This window comes from Crassostrea angulata, chromosome 7, assembly GCF_025612915.1.
Source record: "Crassostrea angulata isolate pt1a10 chromosome 7, ASM2561291v2, whole genome shotgun sequence".
In the NCBI taxonomy this organism is placed as follows: domain Eukaryota; kingdom Metazoa; phylum Mollusca; class Bivalvia; order Ostreida; family Ostreidae; genus Magallana; species Magallana angulata.
Window position 1 is genome coordinate 17655929 of NC_069117.1, and position 18194 is coordinate 17674122.

The following is an 18194-nucleotide window of genomic DNA, read 5'->3' on the forward strand; positions in this document are numbered from 1 at the left end:
AAAGGCACCTTTTCGCAGACTTTTTAACCACTGTCAAAACAGAAGGAAACTGTTCTTGATTACATGCAACAAATTGATAAACACTATGCAATTTATTTTTCATCTATTTTCACAATGTATACAATAAATAGCAATAACAGTTACATAAAAAATTCACCAAATAATACATGTACAGTCACAAGAACTATTGTTGAGATAGTATTTTTTCATTTTTTACACTCGTGGTAAACCAGATTACCGCAATCTTAATAGTAAATGGAATGGATGAAACACAGAAATGATAATCTCTTGTTAGATGATAAACAATATTAACTGTGCAAATTATCAAAATCACAATAAGATAATGGTGTTATGACTTTAAAATCAGGAATAAGAAAGAAATTCCTTTAAAATATCACTCCACAATACAGCAGTAATTATATTTTAATTATAACAACAAAGTTATCTTGTGCAAATTCTGAAATGTTTTAGTATACATATGTACATGCACTACTTTTCCTTTCCCTTTATTAATTCAAACAGCTTTTTTTATTTGGTAAAAATTAATATCACTTGTCTTGCAAAATATAAGTGTATCATTTACCAGACTTTTTGTTTACATTAAAACATTTTATTTAAAGTATTTTTAGGTTCTGTACGAACAATTTTATGTATAGAAATTCTGATGGATTTGAGAGATCTGAAAAATGTTGGCTGCCATATCCCTTTTAGAGCTAATGTTCATTTCAAACTCGCATGACACCTCATACACAACTTATGTTTTGGTAATCATCGCGACCAGACATGATAAAGGTACATGGATTGGTAGGTTTAAATAATGGGTAAGTTAAGATGGTAAAACAGGCAACAGCTGTTAATAATCCTTATGATAGCTCATGAACTGTTCATTCAAAAGCCAAATCTGTACAATCAGACTACATCATCTCAAAGAAAACCAAGACTCTTTTTTCTGTGTTGACTGTGATGCTGCTTGTAGATCTGGGAGTGAAGAAGATTTTTTAACACTAAGATTTCTCATTTCTACTTCTGTCACCTTGTTTTGTCTGTTCTTCAGGTATTTACCTCCAAAAAATCCTGTGGAAAAAAACAATTCATTCACTGACATATAGAAAGTTGTTTACACAACAAAGTGTAAAAAAGTCAATATCACTTAACAGAAATGAAGTTAATTCAACAAATGTGAAAAAAAATAAATGTACTGGTTTACAGGCACTGTCACATTAAGTCAGACGCTGCTTCAATGATTAATAATTTCATTGCCATATTGAAAAGGGGAATAACTCAATTTTCAATTTTAGTTAAAATATAAAAATTGAGTTATTCCTCTTTGCAAATATATGAAGTTTAGTTATTCCCCTTTGCAAATAATATGGAATAAATTATTAACGACACTTTAAATTAAAATTTTTAATAACTTTTTGGCCTGAGAACCAAAAAATTAATTTTTGGCCAAAAGTACTCTGAAAAGTTAATAACAAACTACCTGCTGTTCCGCCAATACCCAACCCCAACGCAGCCCCAATTTTGGCCCCAGCAAACAATCCGACAGGTCCTGCTACCACTGTTCCAATCACAGCACCTGCTATCGGGAAAACGGCGGTCTTGAACTTGGAAGCCTACAATATATGAATCACTTTATAGACAAATAATTCAAGCATATGCATTTTTAATGGCAGAGGAAAATAACGTTAATAAATTGAAATGGCAAAACAAAACAAACTTTCTCCACTGCTTTTTTAAAGACATTGAATACTTTAATAAAAGATGACTAATTTTTTTTTATAATTCAACAATAGCAAAATATAATCTTGATTTTAGCACATATCTTAAATCAATTTGAAGTATTTACAATTTTTTTAAGATGTACAATGCTTGTACTTTAATTATCACCTTACAAACTTTCACTTCCAAAATGATTAGCACTGGTAACAGTAATCAACCAAAAAGTTAATGTAATGGTTCTTAGCCAAAACATTTGAAAATATAATGAGGCAGACAGGTATCTTATTTTTTCTCTGTTGCAAGATTTGTATAGGAAGATAACCCAATTTCCATATTTTGTCTGAAAATTAAGTTTTTCCCCTTTTCCATATGGCAATAAAATGAAACAGCAATGCTGCATTACCTGAGAACCGATACATTTATATTTGTTGGCCTTATTTGTTGATGTCAAAATCCATATAAAATGTCTTCGTCAAAGAAAGTGTTTTTGGATTTTTTTATGAAAAACGTTAGCATTAATTGAACACCTTTTACAATATTGCATACCTTTCCCAATTCAAATGCCCCCTTTTGAACCTCACTGTGTGCCTTATCAATGTTGTCTTCAATTCTATCAATGGTTTCTTGTTGAGTCTGAAAATAGCATTTGTTTTTATGTATAGTAAAACATTCTTATATCGAAGTGCCAGGTAAAATGATTTTAATTCATTATAAGCATAATTCATGTTCCATTTCTTATAAGTTTATTATATATCAAAAAACTGGTATGAAATTAATGAAACTGATCTTTGCTGTAAGCATGAAATCATTATAAGTATATTTGCTTAAATCATGTCTTACAGTAGTTGAATTATTATAGCATTGAATCATGATTTTTTGAAGTATACACTCTCATAACTGCAGCGCTGTGTGCATACAAATTGAGTCATGCACGTTAGCGCGTTATGAAAATTTGTATGCACACACCGCTGCAGTTATGAGAGTGTATACTTCAAAAAATCATGATTTAATGCTTATATTTACATTTTTTTTAACTTCTTGCCTTGTCTGCAAATGTGATTCATACCTTAAAATTCCTATCTTATCCTAAGGGTAAGTTAATATTAATGGAAGAGCCACAGTAACAGCCATAAGCGTGAACTTTGATTTTCGCTTGTGACGTTGCAGTTTACAGCGTTCAACGTTTGTGACGTCATAATAAAACTCGCCAATTTGACCTTTGACTACTTGTTGCATTTAGAGGCATTTAAACATCACGGAATTTAATGGAAAAACACAGTAGAATGTAAATATAGTATTTTGTTTAATGCATTTTGTTGATTATAATTATATGTACACATTAAAATTGCTTTGCAAATTTGTTTAAATGTAATTTGTCATAATTGAAGCTCAGTAAACTCATGATGCTTACCTTAACAGCACTTGAAAATTCATGTACCATGGAATTTAGCTCAGTTAAGCTCTGCAAGAAGAAATTAAATATATTTTTTTTCAAAACAGTTCAACACATCAAATTGAATACATTATAGTTGATGGATCTATTTTTAAGTATCTTTTTTGAAAATATGATTTAGTTCCCCATAAAAAGCTAAAGATTTGGCTTTTTGGTTATTAATTTGCAACTACCTGTGTATACTAAAACTCACTATAGATGGGTGAAACGTAAAACCACATGGAAGGTGCTACATGTAATATATATCAAACATGTACCTACTTCATGTAAATTTTCCCAGGATTCTTCTGCCTGTGAGTTATCTGGTATCTGATGTAATTGTTCCATTCCTGAGATGTCAAGCTCATTTTCACTCACAGTTCTGTGTCTTTCCAAGAACACTTCACTGTCATCTTGGTCACGATAGAAAAAGGAAGAGGTATACAATATGAAGCACTATTAAATTTTTTAATACTGAACACATCTCATATATAGGCACCAGCACATGGGTATATAATCCCTTCATTTTTGTTACACCTGGTTGCACACCTGAAACTGTTGGCTGACATGTAGTATTCCTTTCATTATCTTTAATTCAGTACACGCAATCTATTGTTTTATGTGCATTTTCAAGTTTTTTTTATATTATTGACCTGTATACTTGATGTTACTTTTCTCCTGTCTTTTATGAGTCGATCATGCTCAGCTTAATTAAGCAGGAGCTGTATAAGTATGTCACAGTGCATCCGTGATCAGTAACCGAGACATGTTTAAATAAAAATACCATGAAGTCGACATCACGTTCTTTGGAATAATTTTACACATGGAATAAAAACAAAACTGTTTAACATGTGATTTTAAAAAAAAAAAAATTGTGATGAAACAATTTTTTATTTTTTAGTGATCACTTGAGCGCTGCTAAAAATGCAATACCTAGAGGCTATGTCTATTATTGTATGCTATAAAAACTTATCAAAGTGCAAAAATGACTTGCGAAAATACAAATAAAGTTTTTGCAAATTTGTGACACATGGCACGCAAAAAATAATCTGATACACAGTGAATGCTTAAATTAAAACAATGAAATATTGCAAGATTACCACAAGTCTGAGATAACTCTGTGTTTAAGTTCACAAAGTCTTGAAGAGTCTGAATTGCCTGCTGCACCATTGGTTCAGTTCTGTCATCAAATTTATCAATATCTTCCTCCAAGACCTGGTTTCGTAACTTCTTAATTTCCTTTATATTTGCCTTGATTTGTTGAACTGTTCTTGTTGCATTAATGTTCTCTCTGTGAAGAGCATTCCAATCACTGATTCTGTTAAACTGAAATTTGCACAAAATATGAAAGATTCTTTAGAAGGGTATTGGGGTAATGCATATGAATTTTGCATATTCATGCATGATAGAATCTAGTGTACCAAATTTCTTGCTTTGCAATAAAAAAGAAATTAATTTCAACACAAGCATTGTAACATATTCATTAAGTTAGTCTTTTTCCCAAGAAACCAACATATAAATATTTACCCCTTTTCAAAATCAAGTTAAACTATTTCTGAATTAAATATTGTATAAAAAAAGGTTGCACTGTACCTTTTCCACATTGAGTCTGTGTTGCTGTAGCCTATCTATGTCTATTGTTATGACCTTGATAAATTTTTTGACTGATATTTCTAATCTCTGCAATGAAAACTTCTGTACTTCCTGTGGAGTGATACTCTGTTTTACAGCCTTGGATTCAAATGACGCCATCTTGAATCTGATTAATAACTTTAAACAGAACAAATACATTATAATCCAATAGATCTTATTTCCTAACCATTAATTAATATGAACATTAAATTATCTTCCAATGTTCTTGAATAAAATAAATGGCCCTGATTTTGTTCATACAAATGAAGCTCATTTCAAAAAAAGGAGCAGAGAGTTGCATTTCATGGAGTACATTAGTAATACATTAACCAGGTTGGGAACAATTGCACAAATGGCCGGGTTACAAATGCCCTTTTGGGTTCATATTATATACCCAAATGGAATATAAATTAAGTTACAGTACAAAAAGTGGGAACATTTGTTTGGTAAATTGTTGTAAAACTGCATCAATATACATTTACATATAAATTCAACAGTTTTTTGAAAGCTTGTTTTTCTGTAAACCTAAAGTTCATGAAAAACAGAGATGGTTCCCCTAGAAGTTATGGATCTAAGTTGCATAGAAATCAATAGGCTAAACAGTATGGTTACAAAATACTTGTTTACCAAAATAATGTTTCTTTTTAAGTATTTCTGTGCAGATTTACAATAATTTTGCAGCACACATAATTTTCTAATATTTGCATTGAAAACTTATAGCCAATTCATTCAGAATTTACCATAATATCCCAATTAGATGGACTATTATGACCTATTTTGGGAAATTGGGCTATCTTCGGAAGAGACGTCAGTCGATTTTTTTTATCTCGAGATTAGGCATAGACCGATAGTACCCAACCTGTTAACGTTTTGTCAGATATGGATAAAACATTGCATTGTCTCTTCTCTAGCTTTTAGTCTACATGCATTGAGTTGAGTTGTGAATAATAAAATTCACAGATACAATTAAGTACCAAAAAAACTCATTAAATAAATACAGTAATAGTATGGCTACATTCTATTGATTCTAATCTGTGAAAAGTAAAAACTTCTCAGCTGTCTTACCTATAAATAAACTGAAAGTAGAATGTAAAAGTCGGAACTGATAGGTTTGTAATCCGTTTAAATGAGGTTAAATGGAAACTATTAAATTTTAAAATATACATATATTTGATTACGGATGAAAATCATCTTAATATTAAAAGACTTTCATTAGGTGGGAAGACATAAGAAATAAAGAAGATTAAAATATATTACATATAAACCTGGAAAAACAATCCGTAAAAATCCGTAAAAATATCATTATAGGTTCTTCATTTACAATTTTGGCAAAAAATTTAATGAGTTGGAAATACATTAAAACACAACAAATGACTAAGAATGAGGAGTGTCGTGTTCTGTTTGGTGATGGTAGTAACTTTGGTTAACGTCACAAACGGTGAGTATTATACATGCCATATTCAAACTCAAAAAATGCACTCCATTCGATAAAATCACTATAATGGGCCAAGTGTCCAGGCATGACCAATTATTTTATAACAGTGCATTTTAACTAGGCGTGGGAAATTTTTGCTGTCATGTGCTATTCAATTATTACATTTGATGTTTAAAAAGTGATGACAACTGTAAATCGATAATTTAACATATCTTAATTTAAGATATATTTCAAACTGTCAAATTGTATGGTATAATTATACTTGTAAGTTTTAACTTATATGTAGTGTAACTTGTTTGAAAAGTGTCTGGATCATATTCTCATCGGTCCAAGTTTTTCATCAATCCCTATTTCCTTAATTGACTTAAAATCCACTTGTTAAAAACAATGAAGTTTATAAGACTTTGAACTTCCCCAAGTTCTCCATGACTGCTAGCTGGCATGCCATTTATGGTTGTATGCATCGTATTGACTGCATGAGTGCAATCTGTTTTGACTTCCTTACAAACATTATTTCCAGTTATTGAAAGTTAGGAAGGAAAATGTTGCCCTTTTTTCCTTGATAAATTTGATCATAGACGAAGTAAAGATGAAGCCTATTATTTGCAACATAAGAAACAGTTAATACATTTAAGATTAAAGACATTGCCTTATTAAGACACTTCTGAAAAGGTAAAGACTAATATATCATGTAAAATATCAACAGGGAATGTATCCAGCAAGTTGCAGTATTATGAGTTTCTGCGTATGTCTGACATTGAGCGTCGGACTAGGCGAGGAGCTGATCCAAACCCTGCTTCACATCTGCACCAATTCTGGTTCAAAGCATTTGAAAGGTATCAGTTAAAGTCATGGTGCAACAATTCCACACTTAGAATGCTTATTGTTCAATGGCCTCTAGCCACCAGCTCAGACGTTCCAAATTTTTTGCTTATTTTTTGCTATCACTCATGTGAATAAAACTTAGGAAAACACATGTGAGTGAGTATTTTTTATGTTATTAAATCAATTATCAAGAGTTGATCTCATTTTCTTTTCAGAAAATTTCATTTAGTTCTCAAGCAATCCAACATCTTACCTCGTGATTTTAAAGCAAGAACACTCAACAATAAACAGAAGAGAGAATTTTTCATTCCAAACTCAGAATTTCTTCAAGGTTATTTGTCAGGTAATGTCAGTTACAAATAATGGTAGTTTTGTAATGTATCTTGGTGTTTAAATTTGGCATAGTTGAGATAACTGATAAAATATTTAGAGAGCTATCATGTAGCAAAAGATTTTTTGGTCATCTACATCTGCATTTATTCATGTGGTATTGTAGTAAGAATCTATTAGATTGTAATTATCCATGCTAGTTATGGTTACATATCATGCATTATTGGTGTTTAGCACAGATGCATTACAGTTAGGTATGATATGAAAACTGAAGCATTTATGCAAATACATGTACATGTATATTGTATAATTCATTACTCTTCATGTATGTGACATTTAAGGTATCTATTACATGTACATGTATCTACTTAAAAAACAATAGGTGTACTCTCAATTTGGGAAATACCATCTATAAATCAATTACTGGATATATTACAAGTACTTATAAAAATGAATCAACAAAAATCAACCAGTAACTACTTAATCTGTGTTTGATGTATGTTTGTAGATGATGACAGTTCTCATGTAGAGGCTCATTGGGAAGATGGTGTGTTATCAGCAAGTATTACTACAGCAGATGATATCATTGTGATCGAGGTAAGTGTATTTGTTAAATAGACTGATATTCCCTGCATGATGGCAGCTAGAGTCTTTACTTGGTAAATCTTTCCCAAATCATCTTAGTTTGCATTGTACAGATGCCTTCCATGACATTTTAATTGCTCTGGCCTCACCCCTTATTAATGGTGCTTAAACACTTTATTTTTGTATTTAGGGTTTAATGTTTCATGATATAATGTGATAGCTATAACTTAATCTTTTTCTTCAAAAAAAAAATTTGGGGGAAAGGTTGTTAAATTTTGTCTACAGCGATAAGGTATAGATCACAACAGGTATACAAGTAAATCATGACATTTACGTGTATTGTCAGAAATTTGTATATATATTTTAATGTTTTACAGCCTTCTTGGAGATTTCTAAGAAGTTTGACACAAGGACAGAATGGCAGCATGATAATCTACAAGAAGTCTGATCTGATATCTGATCCCCAAGATAAAGCCTTCGGATATAGGTAAAGAAATCTTTTCATATAAAGATAGATAGTTATTTTGTCAATTGATACCTCTTTATTTTCTTTTTGAAAATACAATGTACCACTGAATTGATTGTAACATTCATACAAAATCTGTTATTATAATATCATATGAATTTGATTGTAATCATCATACTAAATCGGTTATATTATATGAATTTTAAAAATTAAGTGAATGCTGTACATGTATTATTTAATATTTTTGAAAGTAGGATTGTTTGACTGTTTTAGATAGTTTGATTTTGTCATGAATAATGTTCTTGTTACATAATTGTTTTCTGAATTCCATGTGAATGTACACCCCATTATCACATTCTGACTTACAGTATGTACACTTCCTCACTGTGGGAATAAATACTGTGGAATCATTTAAATTCATGGGGCCAATTTTCGTGAATTGCTTAAATTGTACAGGTCAGTGGGAGCGTAATTTCGTGTATTATCTTATACCTACTAAAGAAAATATGCCTTTATAACCCTTATTTATTAATTCATGGAGGATGTTAATTCGTGGATGAGAGGTACCCAAGAAGTCCATGAAAATCAAGCCACCACAAAATCTAATGATTCCACAGTATGTAAAATCTATACTTACTCATTACACATTTGAGGAATTTATATGTACAAGTGTTTTGTGACAGGATGAAATTTTGTGGAAGTGGTGCTGAAGTGTCAAGAGCAGCAGATGAAATCCCATCAACACCTGAAAACATTTTTTTAGAAAATTATTACACAGGTAAATAAGGTTTTCACTTACCCTGCTTTATTTAACATAAAAAAAGTGAACACCAATAATCATGTCTTATTCTGTTATGGCATTTTTTACAGACTATAAGCATCGGAGATTAAAAAGACAGCAGGATTTCTTAGGTCCTAGAAAAGTTTGTCGCCTTTTTGTAGTAGCAGATTATGAGTTTCATAAAAACGTTGGAGGGAAAAACAAGCACACAACTGCACGTTACATTGTAAATATTTTTTATCAGTTTTAATCCAATTCTTTGAATTAATACTATTATTCTTGATATATTATGATAACACAATGAAATAGATATACATAACCTTGTTATGTAATTGCATGTAGCAAATATCTTTGAATATCTTATCTTGAATTTTTTTTTACGTCTTAATTATTTCTTTCTTCAGTGCATGATTTTTTAGAATATTGGTAATAAGAATTAAAAACCCCCCAGAATAATGCATTCATTAAATATCTACACTTGTGTACCAGTAATGATTATTTCCTTTTCATTGTTTAGATAGGAATAATGAATAGAGTAAATCAGATATTTATGGGAACAAAATGGCCAGATGATAATTCCAACATACAGGGTCTTGGTTTTGAGATTGCAGAAGTAAGTATTAGGACGTGTACATTTACTGGTATGTATAAAAGAAAAGCTTTTAAGAATGTTGATTGCTTTAAAGTATACCAGTGTAATGTTTTATAGTGCCATAATTTTGAGATGCTTACATTTTTATTGTTATACTCTATACATAATGAAGTACACTTAATTTAGATACATGTATAAATAGTGTAAATGATAGTGTATATTTAGTATATGCAGTGTTATCTATACTAAAGAGAGTACTTTTAGTCAGTTTTGTCATTTATATAGAAGGTACATTTAGTCAGTATAGTTTATACATTGTACAATTAGTTTATATAGTCTAGTGAAAACATTCTTGACTACAATTTGTCAATATAGTCTAGTATATTCATTGAACAATTAGTGTATACTGTCTATTGAAAATGTTCTACAATTAGACTATACAGTGTAATGTATACAATGTACAATTAGTCTATACAGTCTTGTGTATACATTGTACAATAAGTCTATACAGTCTAGTGTATACATTGTACAACTTGTCAATACAGTCTAGTTTATACATTGTACAATTTGTCAATACAGTCTTGTGTATACATTGTACAATTAGTCTATACAGTCTAGTATATACATTGTACAATTAGTCTATACAGTCTAGTGTATACATTGTACAATAAGTCTATACAGCTAGTGTATGCATTGTACATTAAGTCTATACAGTCTAGTGTATACATTGTGCATTTAGTCAATACAGTCTAGTGTATACATTGTACAATTTGTCAATACAGTCTAGTGTATACATTGTACAATAAGTCTATACAGTCTAGTGTATACATTGTACAATTTGTCTATACAGTCTAGTGTATACATTTAGGAGTACATTTAGTCTACATAACTCATATTTATTCAAATTCATGTTTCCTCTTTGGAGGAAACCTTTTCAAATATACATTGTAATACAAAAATCTATATAAGGATGCTAATGTCTTTTAACACAATATAGTTCAGAAATTACACTAACCATTATATGTATTTTATAAAGGTGTATAATTATTCTAACTTTTATGTGTAGATAGTTTCACAGTCATCTTTTATTACCATACATACATTTCATGCCCAGACAGAGTGAGGAAAGAAATCTAATTTACCAGTTCACATTGCCGTTAGTTTTGACCATTGTCAGTACAGTTGTGTTTGTGACAGCTATAGTTCTTGTACATTTCAGCTGGAAATCCATGAAAACTACACATACCAAGGTGTTCATTTTAATAATCCGAACATGCAGTGGAACACAACATACCTTCTGCAGGTACAAGTAGCATCAAAAATATGACGAAAATATCAAATAAACCAGTTATTTTAAACAATTAGCGATGAATGAAATATTTTATATTTGATGAAATTGGAAGCCATCTGATGTCTTTAAATTCTTTTGTGTTTATACATGTATCTAGAATAAGAACAATGGAAATAAAGAGCTGTTAACAAGGAAAGAATGATTTAGAGTTAATGTTGATAACTACTTCTTTGCTTTAGGTCTTCAGTCGAGGTTCAGCATTTAAAGACTACTGCCTGGCCCACTTGTTTACTTACCACAGATTTTCTCGTGGGGTGCTAGGATTAGCTTATATAGCAGGCAGGGAAAACAGCCAGCCCGGGGGAATATGCTCCACTGGTCCCTCCCCAGGCAAAGGTACAGAAATTTAATCATCAGTTTCTCTTGTACATACTTGTTTCTGAAAGCAAATATTTGCAACCAAAAATTATTATACTGAAATTTTTATGCTTTTAGTAGGGAAACTGTGGTAAGACTATGAATGAACTTTATTTGTGAAAGGCAAGAAAAGTTATGATATTTTAATATATTACTTATACTGCAGCAAAAAATACCATAATAGTTTAAAAGTTCTTTTCTTTTTTTCCTTTTGAAACATGTCATGCCTACCCAAGTTCTTTCAATGGACAATGTGGAAATCCTTGTAATGTGGTCATTTGAATGTTTCATTTGTTTTATGCATGAGCTTTTAAGGGTGATTGCAGAACTTTTATTTAACGATTTACAGACATTGTTTGTTAGATATTGCACAAAATGGAAACCGTTTTGCCATCTTTGTTTATACTGGAGTTTATTATGAATGGTTTGGTTGAATAGCCACTAAGTGCTTAATTTTGATTTGCAATAATTGAAGATGTACTTGTAAATGTACTAGTAAATTAGTAAATGGTTTTTCTACCAACAGTAGCTATTTTAATCTTGTGAAATAAAATTGTAACTAACCATAAAAAATCTACAGCCACTGATTTACCAAATACCAAATTTTTACACATTTTCCGCATATTTTAAATCTTATATGAAAAGATGAACTTTTTGAAAATTACTGTGATCAGAAGTAATAAATTATTATTTGGTCAAAACAAAAATATTGAGTTTCCCTTCCGCCTCATGGTCACGCAAGTGCAGGGGAATGTCAGTACTGCAGCATGACATATAGCATGAGCAACGGCCTCTCATTGAAATCTGATGTCCTTAAAAGCTAAAATAATTTGTATATTTATTTAGATATACTTTCTGTGAATGTGTATTTCAGACTACAGATATCAAATCACATCAAATTCCAATTCTATTCTCAATGCGTCAATCCCACTGTAACTATTTTTAGACAACAGTCGTAATCACATGACTCTGAAATCGATTTCCGAAACAACTAGTTTTGTGTACAAGTGTAATTCTGGATGAATTTTAATGACTTGTTAGCTGATTTGTAATGACTAAGAATATGTGAAACATTCAGTGTAATCAAATTTTTTATATTTCTTATTTCCATTGTCATAGTAAAAAGTAAAATATCTTTTTTGAGTCACATGTCACTTGAAATATACTGTTTATTTAGAGAAATATTTAGTGTTTGAAAGCGATTGGTTTGATAAATATTGATAATAATGATTAATTTTTAAAAGCTGATCCTTGTTTCACCTTAAGGATTAAATTGTGACTTACAAATTTATGAGATATTGTAATAGTTTACAGCTTGTACAAAAAATAAAAGATTATGAAACCTGTGTAGATTTATTTAGGAATGGTCCTAATAGTTAACATTAAGGCAAAATCAAATTTTATTTTTGCTTTACAATGTTAAAGCAATGAAGAGTACAGTGAAATAAACTGATCACAAGCTTACCTTTATATTCAACCAGTAGAAAACAATGAACTTGAATCTGTTTCTTTTTACCTGCATGGCAAAGTTTGATTTGGTATTCTTAGGATAGAATTTGAATTGGATTTATTGACAAGAGTTGCAAAACTGTTTGTGTGTGCTTACATCTAAGTTTACTCAGAGCTTATAAGTTGTTGGAAATGAACTTTGAGCTGAATAAAGAAATAAATTACACTAAAATGTTATGATGAGTAAAATCTTGCCCATATGTCAAATATTTTGAACCTTTTATTTAGTTAGTCTGATGAAATCCTTTACTTTTGTATCTTGTAAACACGTTCATTGTTCGATTTTTTTCAATGTTCCAATTTTGTCTGCAGTTTTCCAGTCCCAGGGTTATGAGACAACTTTTAACACTGGTTGGAGCTCTGCCCAGAACAGCGAAGGCGATAGAGTTCTCTCCCTTGAAGCAGCATTAGTTATTGCTCATGGTAAGAATACTACAACAGTAAAGATAATTACTATAATATTTTTCTTGGAAAGGTCCTCCACACCTGAGGTATATACTCTTTATGACACAACATGGAGTTTATTTGTATTGTGCAATATAAAAATGCTAATAGAAACAAATTTGTTGGCCTAAACTGTAGCTAAACAGTATATTCTAACTGTTAGAGATGATGTATATGCAATATGTATTGTTTAGGCATTGTATTTTATTTTGGAGAGAAAAAAAATAAAATAAAATTGCAATGTTTGTACTGCTTTTGATTAAAAGTAAACATGTGTATATACATGTTTTTATTGATATTTGTAGGTAGATTTAACAGAATGGTGTTATTAATATGACATACATTTGTACATGCAATTTAAAGTTTTTTTTACCTTTGTATTTCATGTTGATGCAGAGCTCGGTAAGTGACATTATATAGTCAACAATTTCAATGCTATTGTTCATGAATGGAAACAAAACAATTGGGAAAAAAGAGATGTCTTAGATTAATGTAACAATGTTGAAAGCAAATAATTCAATGTTGTATGATCCATGTTTGAAATCATTTGTACTTGAACAATCAAAAAAGTTTGTGGCCTGATTATAGGTCATAACTGGGGGAGTGAACACGATCCAGATACTCCTGGCTGTGCCCCAGGGGTAGAGAAAGGAGGAAAATATCTCATGTATCCATATTCTGTAAGCGGGTATGAGCATAATAATCAAGTAAGTACACAATACAGTATCCGTTTCAACAATTTGATTCTAAATTGCTGGGTATACACCACACTTGATGATGTCCTTTTTCTTTCAGATTTTTTCTTCCTGTAGTAGAAGATATATTTATAATGTGATAAAATCCAAGGGACCTGGGTGCTTCACAGGTAAGAAAACCCAATCCTCAAAGTTGTACATGAATAATCTAACATGATCAAGTGTATTTTGGAAGTACCACTGCTAGAAAAGAATTCAAAAAAAGAATGCATGTTGTAATTTTCAGAGAGTAATACTCTGACCGTCTGTGGTAATGGTCGGATAGAGGCGGATGAAGAATGTGATGCCGGATTCAATGGGGACCACTGCTGTTCATCTCAGTGTAAACTACAGAGTGGAGCCATCTGTAGTCCGATGAACCACGAGTGTTGTGATAATAAATGCCGTACTGCTGACAATAATACTATTTGTCATGCCTTGCCTGATAATCTGGTCACTTGTAAAGGGATTTCTAAGTGCAAGTATCCTTCATAGTAAAATAAAAGAGGGAATGGTTGAACCACATGTCCAGGGTCTATGATATTTGTCTGATTTGTTAGACAATAACTACTAATTAATCTACCATTTTATTTCTTAAGAAGCTGATATTGTAGATGCCTTATTTTTTTGCAAGTCCTTAATTCCGCTATTCAGTCATTTTCTATCAAATTGCGAGAACATGAAATCCTGAAAGCCCAGTTTTTGTAATAGTTTCATGTAGTTTACATCTGTCTGAAAAATAAAAGCGAGATTGAAAAATCGCGAGATTTACTTCTCGCGACTTTACGCTGATATTAGTTCCTCACGTTTAATTTAATAAACCACTACTGTAGATTCCTTTTAGGAATCTACAGTAGTGGTTTATATACATGTATTAGCCTTATGTAATTTAGGGTGTATAATCACCAAACAGAAGGAATGCTGTTTGTATCTCAGAATGAAAAAAGTACATGTAGATTAGACCTCTTCTATCCTTGTAAATATATTCCTTAACTGGGGTACAGTGGTGTAGATTTGACTTGCCCAGAAGCTGGGAATAAAGACGACAACTCGACTTGTGTGGATGGGTCAGTTTACATCAAATTTGATTATATTAGTATAACTTTACTTTGCTTTTGTTAATCCTGAAGTTTTTTAAAGAAAGGCTTTCTCATTTAAATGAAAAACTTTGCCTTGTTTTTAAATTTTTCACCTCTGATTAATCTACATGTGGCATTTCAGAGGAAAGTGTAAGAATGGAGTATGTCTAAACTATTGTGAGCTCCTTGACAAAGTTCCATGTATTTGCTCCAAAGGTAGGCTAAAGATGAAGAACATTCTATAACTTCTGTTTGATTAACCAGGGTCAGATTGTTATTCATTCAAAAGCACAGAGATTTAGGTGTATACATGTACATGCATTTTATGGCAAAGGTCCAAATTTTAAAATCTTCAGGACATATAATGTACATGTATAATCTTCACAGTATCATCTGTGTTGTTTGAAATTTTCTTCTAAGAAATGATAATGATAATTGCAATATAAAGAAGATTATGCAATATTAAAGAAATTATCAGGAAAGATTTACATTCGGAAGTCTTATATTGCTCATATTTTGCCCTTGTAGAGAGTGGATATGCATGTTACCGCTGTTGTAAAGCATTGAATGCCTCAGAATGCTTGCCCGAGCCCCCACCCCCTACCTTTTTCCAGAAACTTCCCAATGGCAGGCCATGTTTTCATGGTGTTTGTGTGGAAGTGAGTATCCTAACTGTGTAATCCTTTGTGAACACACAAACTTGTGCTGTCAATAAAGAGCCTGGCAAGATGCTTATATGCTTTGTGTTTGATTTGCCAAAATAAAATTTGATGCCCCTAAGTATATCATCAGTGCTTACACATGTATATGAAGATAATTGTCTGATTTGCTTCACTCATGGAAAAGTGGCAATTGAAATTGCAAAAGGGCTATGGAAGGAAAATTGAATGTGGTTTAAATGATGTATGTTTTGTTGTTGTTGATTTTGTTGTTTTAATTGGATTTTTATTTAACAGGGTGTGTGTGAGAAACAAAAGAATCATATTGTTCAGAGATTATTCAGCATTATTGATACCATTACTGTTGATCAGTTTGGTAAGTTGTCATGGAAACTCTGTCTAACATCTTAAACAAGAATGTAAACTGAATGAGACTGATTTAAAATTTCAATTTGCACAGAAGTTTTCAAAAGCATTTTAAATTGTATGGAACTCATTGTGCACTTCTAAGTACATGTATTATTAATTTAGAGATACAATATAAAAAGGGTGACTATAAATCACAGTACTGTAAATTCCTTATTTTACATGAGTACTTAATTCCGCGAGTCCTCTGTTTTGTATCAAATCACAAGAATGTAAAATTGCGATCACCAATTTTTTGTAATAATTTCCGATAGTTCAAAACTGTCTAAAAATAAAAGGGAGACTTTAAAATCCGCGAGGGTTGCTTCTCGCGATTTTACGCGGAAATTAATTCCTCGCGTTTAATTAGGAATCTACGGTATTGAAATGATTTTACAAATATTCAAATATCCATTTTGTTCAGTCATCTTGCAGAGTGTACAATACACTTTAGACAATTTAAGCATTTTATATGTAATGTACATCTTGAAACATGACTTCAAATGAATATTCCATCCTGCAATTCAATACAATAGTCTTTGGTGTTTGTATACACATAAAAGCCATATTTCTCTCTGTAACATATAAGATTAAACATATGAGGTTAAATGAAATTTGGATTGTTCTTTTCAGTTGAGTTTATGAAAACCAATATTGTTGGTACCATTCTTGTGTTCTCCTTGTTGCTGTGGATTCCTGCTAGCTGTACATTTAGCCATTTTGTAAGAACCTTCAACTGTTTTGTTGTATTATTTACTAGTCATCATGAATATAAACTTACAATTGTAGCATAAATAGTATTAAAATTCTTCAAATGAGTTCAATTAAATTCACCATTTTATCTGATTGCTGTTTTTTACAGGATAAAAAGAGAGAAAAAAGATTGAGAATGAGGCATGGAAGGTGGAAAAGTCATTCAGTAAGTATGCTGTAAATCTTTTGTAAAAATTTTTTTGATGTCATGCTTGTCTTACAATTATATCTTTGTATTATATCTATCTTTGGGCGATATAATGTTGATATTAATGTTTACATATTATATATAATATGATAAGCAAAACAAATTTCACGAAGTCAAACAAGTTTCATCTTATAACCCAGTTTAACACAATTTAAATTCTTCAAACAAAGTCAACTACATATCAATTTATTTCTTCTATATTTTTTTTGACAATGTATACATGTACATGTATTAATTTGCTTTTTTCTCCAAATGTTTTATAATTTGTACAGTCAAGGCTGTTTATTTTCCAGAGATACACCTTGCTTATGGACTGTCTGGATGCTGAGGACAGACAGAGGATCAAGCAGGCGGGAAGTTTCCGTGTGAAACATGTCGGAGGCAGCGTGATCCGTCATTCTGCCATCCGTGCAGGACACATGTACTTAACTCAATCCAACTTCACCAAAGAGGTTTTACAGTATGCGGACGATTTGAAGGAGTCCTCGGTGTGATCAGTGTGAATGAGAGAGACAGCTGTGTTCTGCTTGTAAAGCCTTAAATCTTTCAATCGTTGTGTGATAGTCTTATAACCAAAAGTGCATTATTTCATGTCTAACAGGTAATTCTCAGTCAACTCATACAACATATATATTTTACAAGAGGGTTTTATTTTTTATTATGTTATAAATGTTTTATTGTGATTGGGAACAAGTATATTTGTTTATGTTGCACAGAGAGTGCAGTTTGTATTTGATCTTCTTAAATCCAAATTTTATGAATTTTTATGCTTTAAGAGATTTATTAAATGATTTTAATTTGAAACATACATTGTGTGATTAATTCATTTGGTTGGCAACATGTCAACTCTAACTATATATAACTATATAAAATGGTATGTATCTGTTAAACAATG

The 18194-nt window shown here is 31.1% G+C and overlaps 2 protein-coding genes across 4 annotated transcripts; one reads left to right on the top strand and one right to left on the bottom strand.

Moving 5' to 3' along the window:
- Window positions 1-79: 79 nt before the first annotated feature.
- Window positions 80-11516, bottom strand: LOC128192121 (syntaxin-17-like). 3 transcript variants are annotated; one of them, XM_052864577.1, is made up of 9 exons: window positions 11388-11516; window positions 9065-9172; window positions 4748-4924; window positions 4255-4480; window positions 3437-3567; window positions 3134-3184; window positions 2269-2355; window positions 1484-1616; window positions 80-1074 (listed from the first exon to the last, which is right to left on the bottom strand). In XM_052864577.1, the coding sequence occupies exons 3-9, from the start codon at window positions 4904-4906 to the stop codon at window positions 920-922; spliced, it is 942 nt and encodes a 313-aa protein (XP_052720537.1). In that variant the 5' UTR covers window positions 4907-4924; window positions 9065-9172; window positions 11388-11516; the 3' UTR covers window positions 80-919. The 3 variants fall into 3 exon arrangements, with proteins under 3 accessions (XP_052720537.1, XP_052720538.1, XP_052720536.1); XM_052864578.1 differs by lacking the exons at window positions 9065-9172; window positions 11388-11516 and adding an exon at window positions 5852-5882; XM_052864576.1 differs by lacking the exons at window positions 9065-9172; window positions 11388-11516 and adding an exon at window positions 5527-5802.
- Window positions 6079-18107, top strand: LOC128192123 (ADAM 17-like protease). Its single transcript, XM_052864581.1, has 24 exons — window positions 6079-6224; window positions 6928-7057; window positions 7262-7389; window positions 7885-7973; window positions 8339-8448; window positions 9111-9205; window positions 9298-9434; window positions 9726-9821; window positions 11020-11103; window positions 11331-11487; window positions 11587-11599; window positions 11745-11773; window positions 13330-13440; window positions 13858-13863; window positions 14050-14168; window positions 14257-14326; window positions 14443-14677; window positions 15200-15262; window positions 15417-15490; window positions 15803-15933; window positions 16231-16309; window positions 16972-17060; window positions 17201-17257; window positions 17593-18107. The coding sequence occupies exons 1-24, from the start codon at window positions 6167-6169 to the stop codon at window positions 17791-17793; spliced, it is 2361 nt and encodes a 786-aa protein (XP_052720541.1). The 5' UTR covers window positions 6079-6166; the 3' UTR covers window positions 17794-18107.
- The last annotated feature ends 87 nt before the right edge of the window (window positions 18108-18194 follow it).

Bases quoted from the DNA above. Each gene is read 5' to 3' on its own strand.
- LOC128192121 (XM_052864576.1), bottom strand. The intron at 3,185-3,436 runs GTAGGTACATGT...TTCTTCTTGCAG, and splicing joins CCTGGGAAAATTTACATGAA to AGCTTAACTGAGCTAAATTC. The intron at 1,617-2,268 runs GTATGCAATATT...CATATATTGTAG, and splicing joins GGGCATTTGAATTGGGAAAG to GCTTCCAAGTTCAAGACCGC.
- LOC128192123 (XM_052864581.1), top strand. From the start codon at position 6,167: ATGAGGAGTGTCGTGTTCTGTTTGGTGATGGTAGTAACTTTGGTTAAC. The intron at 6,225-6,927 runs GTGAGTATTATA...AAATATCAACAG, and splicing joins TTTGGTTAACGTCACAAACG to GGAATGTATCCAGCAAGTTG. The intron at 17,258-17,592 runs GTAAGTATGCTG...TTTATTTTCCAG, and splicing joins GAAGGTGGAAAAGTCATTCA to AGATACACCTTGCTTATGGA.